The 4,881-nt window shown below is 61.0% G+C and overlaps 1 protein-coding gene across 3 annotated transcripts in view; it reads left to right on the forward strand.

The window, feature by feature from the left end:
- The window catches only part of LOC102967979 (migration and invasion inhibitory protein), a 10,116-nt gene extending 5,885 nt beyond the window's left edge, over positions 1–4,231 (forward strand). For 2 of the 3 annotated variants that reach the window (XM_042997054.1, XM_042997055.1), the window contains exons 5-10: positions 837–945; positions 1,027–1,079; positions 1,776–1,905; positions 2,090–2,186; positions 2,955–3,080; positions 3,336–4,231. In XM_042997054.1, the coding sequence (XP_042852988.1) occupies positions 837–945; positions 1,027–1,079; positions 1,776–1,905; positions 2,090–2,186; positions 2,955–3,080; positions 3,336–3,413 (593 nt within the window). In that variant the 3' untranslated portion in view covers positions 3,414–4,231. The remainder of the gene's footprint in view (positions 1–836; positions 946–1,026; positions 1,080–1,775; positions 1,906–2,089; positions 2,187–2,954; positions 3,081–3,335) is intronic. The other variant, XR_006221396.1, reaches the window with a different exon arrangement.
- The last annotated feature ends 650 nt before the right edge of the window (positions 4,232–4,881 follow it).

Genomic DNA, 4,881 nt, shown 5'->3' on the forward strand with positions numbered 1-4,881 from the left:
CCCGACACCTGCCGACACTGTCCTGTCATCCGTGAGCTCTGTGTTGCATGCGTGCCTGACCCTGCTCTATTTCCTGGCGGGCGTCACTATTCAGTTTCATGTCACAGGTTTCTTTGGTGACTAGTTTCTTGCCACCATGTTTTTTTTTTTTTTTTTTTTTTAATGTTCATTTTTGAGAGAGAGAGAGAGAGAGACAGAGCACAAGCAGGGGACAGGCAGAGAGAGAGAAGGAAACACAGAAACTGAAGCAGGCTTCAGGCTCTGAGCTGTCAGCACAAAGCCCGACGCGGGGCTCAAATTCACGAACCGTGGCATCATGACCTGAGCTGAAGTCGGAAGCTTAACCGACTGAGCCACCCAGGTGCCCCTTTTGCCACCATATCTGTGAGGCTCATGAGGGCATGGGGCACCTGGGTGGCTTAGTCTTTTAAGTATCCAACTCTTGGTTTCGGCTCAGGTCGTGATCTCAGGGTTCGTGAGTTCGAGCCCCGTGTCGGGCTCTGCACTGACCGTGTGGGGCTTGCTTGGGATTCTCTCCCTCTCCCTCTCTCTCTCTGCTCTTCCTGCACGCTCTCTCTCTCTCTTTGAAAACAAATAAATAAAACTTAAAAAAAAACAACAACCAGTGTCTGGCCCCTAGGAGGGGCTCTGTAAATATTTTTTGCCTGGATGCTTGCACAGACAAAGCCAGCAGTCATGGTGAGCAGAGGGCCCCCTCCAGGTCTGCATGAGGCAGAGTGGGGGGCAAAGCAGGTAGACTGGGGTGCTGTGCCGAGCACCCCTTAAGGCTCGGCCAGTGGCCACACAGCAGCTCCCCGGTGCTTTGCCCACTCCAGGGTCTCTGGACAACACCTCGCCCATCACCAGCAAGCCCGAGGCCTTCTTCTCGAAGCTGCAGGATTTCCGGGAAGCCAACAAGGAGGAGTGTATTCACAGTGGCCCCGAGTGAGCAGGGCTGGCCGAGGGGGTAGGCTGGGCGGCTCAGGGACCCCGTCGCCTGGCCCGCTCACCCCTGTCACTTCACAGACCCCGGTCCCTCAGCCTCCGGGAGAGCAGCAGGGTGGACCAAGACCACGAATGTGAGTGTAAATTCTCGGCAGCCTGGCCGAGGTCTCGGGGGCCTAGGGAGGCAGCTGGGTTGGCGGGGACTCGGGGAGGGAGGCCTTGGGTCTGGACAGGGTGGGGCAGGCCCTGGGGGGTTGGTGAGGGTGCACTGAGGCCTGGACTTGCGGAGATCAGGGCCGGCCATTTGTCACCTTACCTCTCGCCAGCTGCCTCCTTTCCCGTGTGCCCCCCACTTCCTCCAGTCGGCGCTCCGGGGGTGGGGTGGGGGGGGGGAGGTGCTGGCTCAGTCACAGAGTCCTGAGTCTCTGCTTTGGGTTTGTGTCTGCAGCACGTGGTGCATTCACGTGCGTGCCTCACGCGTAAGGAAGGGCTGTTCGTGTGAACACGTGTGTGCGTGCACACCGTGTGTGCTTGCCAGTTTAGGCACGCGCACGTGTGTCCGTGAACGTGACCGTACAGAGCCGTGCTTTGGGTTTGCACGTGTCGCATTGATGGGTGTGTGCGCGCGCGTGCGGGTGTGTGTCCCCCGTGTTTTGTCACGTGAGCTCAGGTGCGTGTTAGTGTTCCGTACGTGTACACCTGTGTGCGCCTGTGCGTGCGGCTGCCGGCGGGGGGGTGGCGTCGGCGGGCCCGTGTGGTTGGGGTAGGAAGGGGGTCCAGGGATCCGGGCCCCCGGCGGAAGGGAGCTGCCGCTTCTCACGGCCCCGCAGGCGTGTACTGTTACCGCGTCAACCGGCGCCTGTTTCTGGTGCCTTCGGATCCTGGCTCCCCCTGCCGCCTGTGCAGGACACCTCGGGACCAGCGGGGCCCCGAGACCCTGGTGGAGCCCGCGCAGGTCAGGTGAGTGGCCAGAGCAGGTAGGACACCCGGGGGCAGCCATGGAGGCGGCAGCGACCGAGGAGAGGAGCCCAGCCTGAGGCCCGCCGGTCTTGAGGGAGGGAAGGCCGGGTCCGGGGCTGGGGTCCCAGAGCGGCCCGGAGGCGCCCAAAGCAACGCCTTCTCTGTCCACTGCCCCTGCCCCCAGGGTGAGCATCCCGCTGTCTGTCCTGGACCCTCCGCACCGGCACCGCGTCCACCGACGGAAGAGCTTCGATGCTTCTGACACGTTGGCCCTGCCCCGGGTGAGCAGCCGAGTGGGGCCTGGGTGGAGCTGAGCGCGGGGCCCAGGTTCCCTGGTGGATCTTGAGGCCCAGAGAGGGCCACAGACTGTCCCAGGGCCCCACAGAGAGGCTGGGCACAAGGAGGGTGGGTGCCCAGATCCCTGGAGTTCAGGCTGGGCCATTTCCATCGCCTGTATTATGCTTGTTGCCTGTTCCCCACCCACGATGTGGCTTCCAGGATAAGCCTCCCGCTGCCCAGATGAGACAAGGCGGAGGGAGGGCGCTGGCCTCCGGTCCGCAGGTGGAAGAGCTGGGATTTGAACCCAGGTCCTTAGTGTTTCCATCGAGCCTCTCCTAGAAACATTCTTTATGTCCCCTGGGTAAGGGTGGGGGTCAGTGGAGATCCCTCCTCTGCCTGTTGAGGCTGGGGGAGCTGAGACTGGGGAGAGGAGAAAGGATGCCGAAGAAAGTCAGCCTGCTCGCCTGTAAAATGAACGTGTGAGTCCTCAGACCGGGGCGGGGGGTGGGTAGTTCAGGGAATCAATCCCCATCAGGCGTGGGGCAGAGCCCGGCATACAGGAAGTGCTCTGTCAGTATCCACGGCCTTCCCTCCTCCCGTCTCAGGCCAGGGGCCCAGGGCCTGGGTCAGCAGGGTAAGGAAAGGGACGCCTGGGGTAACCCAGGATACAGGCAGTCCCAGGGGAGAGGCACAGCCCCCTCCCTGGGGTGCGCCCCATCAGAGGAGAGCCCTGCCACAGACCAGGTGCCTTAATCCCTTGCTCTCCACAGCACTGCCTGATGGGCTGGGACATTCTCCCTCCGAAGCCCGAGAAAAGCTCAGCCCCCAAGAGCCTGGACCTTTGGTCCTGCGTCTCCTCCGAGGCCCAGCACCGGAAGCTGTCAGCTGCCCGCCTGGTATGGTCCAGGGTACCCCAGGAGGGACAGATGCCTAGGAGTAGGCCTGGGGTCTGCAGAGTCCCTAGAGGGGTGGGATGGATTGGGGCAGGGAGTGCAGAGCCTGGAAGCTTCTCTCTGCAGGAGCCCAGCCCACAGCACCCTTCCAGGCTCTTCTCCTTGCCAACTACCCCACCCTCCCCAGGAAGGATGATGTGGGAATTGGGGGTGACTTCCACAGTGGTCCCCTCTGACCCCTCCCTGTTCACCATCCAGGCCCAGCCAACACGAGTCCCACCCTCCACCCCATTCCGGTCACAACTCCAGCCTCCTGCGCCCTGGCCGAAGCCCTGAGGACTGGCCACCCGGAGGAGGACAGAGCCCCTGCCATCCCCCCTAACCCCTCTCCTCTGGCAGGGCACCCACCAGAGGGGAGCCCTGCCTGGCTTCAGCTGGAGGTGAACGTAGTCCCCACCCTCTTGGGTTGGGTAGGTGGATGGGCTCAGGCCCTTCTCCTTCCTGGAGACAGAGGTGGGGACTCCAGGGTTGGGGGGCGCGGGTGAAAGAGGATGGGGTGACCTGTTTGTAAATAAAGCTCAGTGCCATCTGCAGCACCAGATTTCCCACATGTGCTGGGTCCGCCCTGCTGATGCCCTCAGTGCCCAGGAGGTGCTCTGGCGGCAGCCTGTTCCCTTGCCTGGGGAAAGACACGTCTGACATCCTGTACTGGGCCGAGGGGATCCAGTGCCCTGAGTTTGATTCTCGGTGCAGCTTCCAACTCTGGGTAGATGGCCTCCCGGGTGGGAGGGAGGCGCTCCGGGCCCCAGACTGTCTCCTGTGGATGAGGCTGAAGCTGTGGACCATGAGTGAGTTCTCCCCTTCCTGGTCTCTGAAGCTGGGGTCCGTTGACAGGGGGCTTCTCTTAAAGTCCCTGGGCCAGTGGCTCCTCGACTGCTCTCCCCAGCCCCGCCCAAGAAGCCACAGGGGACCCAGAGCTGCCACAGGCACAGATGGGGAAGCCGAGAGCCAGGCAGGGCTGGCAGTGAGTACAAATATCCCCCTCTCGTGGATTAACAGCCAGTGTCTGTCTTCCCCCCGTAGGTTGAACGATATAAAATTCCTGGTTTTGTAAGATGAACATGAAATAAAAGGGGAACTGAAGCCCCAAGGAGGCACGTGGTTTTTCTGAGGTTTCTCCACTTTGAGGGCTGGAACTAGGGTTGTGGTCTCCTGTGGCTTCCACAGGAAGCCGTCATGGCTGTGACGCCGGGAAAGCCTGGTTCCCCCCACCCCCCCCGTGTGGCTCACAGCACACGTGTTAATCAGGGTGAGGGAGGTTCTGCCGCAGTAAGTGATGAAACCCCAGCTCTCAGTGGCTGGCCTCTGTGGGTTCCAGTGTCTCCACATCCTCGCCAACCCTTTTCTGCCCTTTCTTAAAAAAAAAAGTTTATTTTTGAGAGAGCCAGGGTGAGCAGGAGAGGGGCAGAGAGAGAGGAAGAGAGAGAGTGCGAATCTCAAGCAGGCTTCGTGCTGTCAACGCGGAGTCCGATGCGGGGCCCGAACTCACCAACTGTGAGATCGTGAACTGAATGGAAATCAAGAGTTGGACGCTCGCCGACTGAGCCACCCAGGCGCCCGCCCTACTTCCTGCATGTTTTGTAATAGCCATCCTAACGGGCGTGAAGTGGTACCTCACTGTGGTTCTGTTTTGTGTTTTTCCCTGATGGTTGCAGACGTGGAGCGTTTTTGTTTGTGCTTCTCAGCCACCCGTGCATCTTCCTGGGAGAAGTGTGCGTTCAGGTCCTCTGCTCATTTTTAGATC

This window comes from Panthera tigris, chromosome C1, assembly GCF_018350195.1.
Source record: "Panthera tigris isolate Pti1 chromosome C1, P.tigris_Pti1_mat1.1, whole genome shotgun sequence".
Lineage (NCBI taxonomy): Eukaryota > Metazoa > Chordata > Mammalia > Carnivora > Felidae > Panthera > Panthera tigris.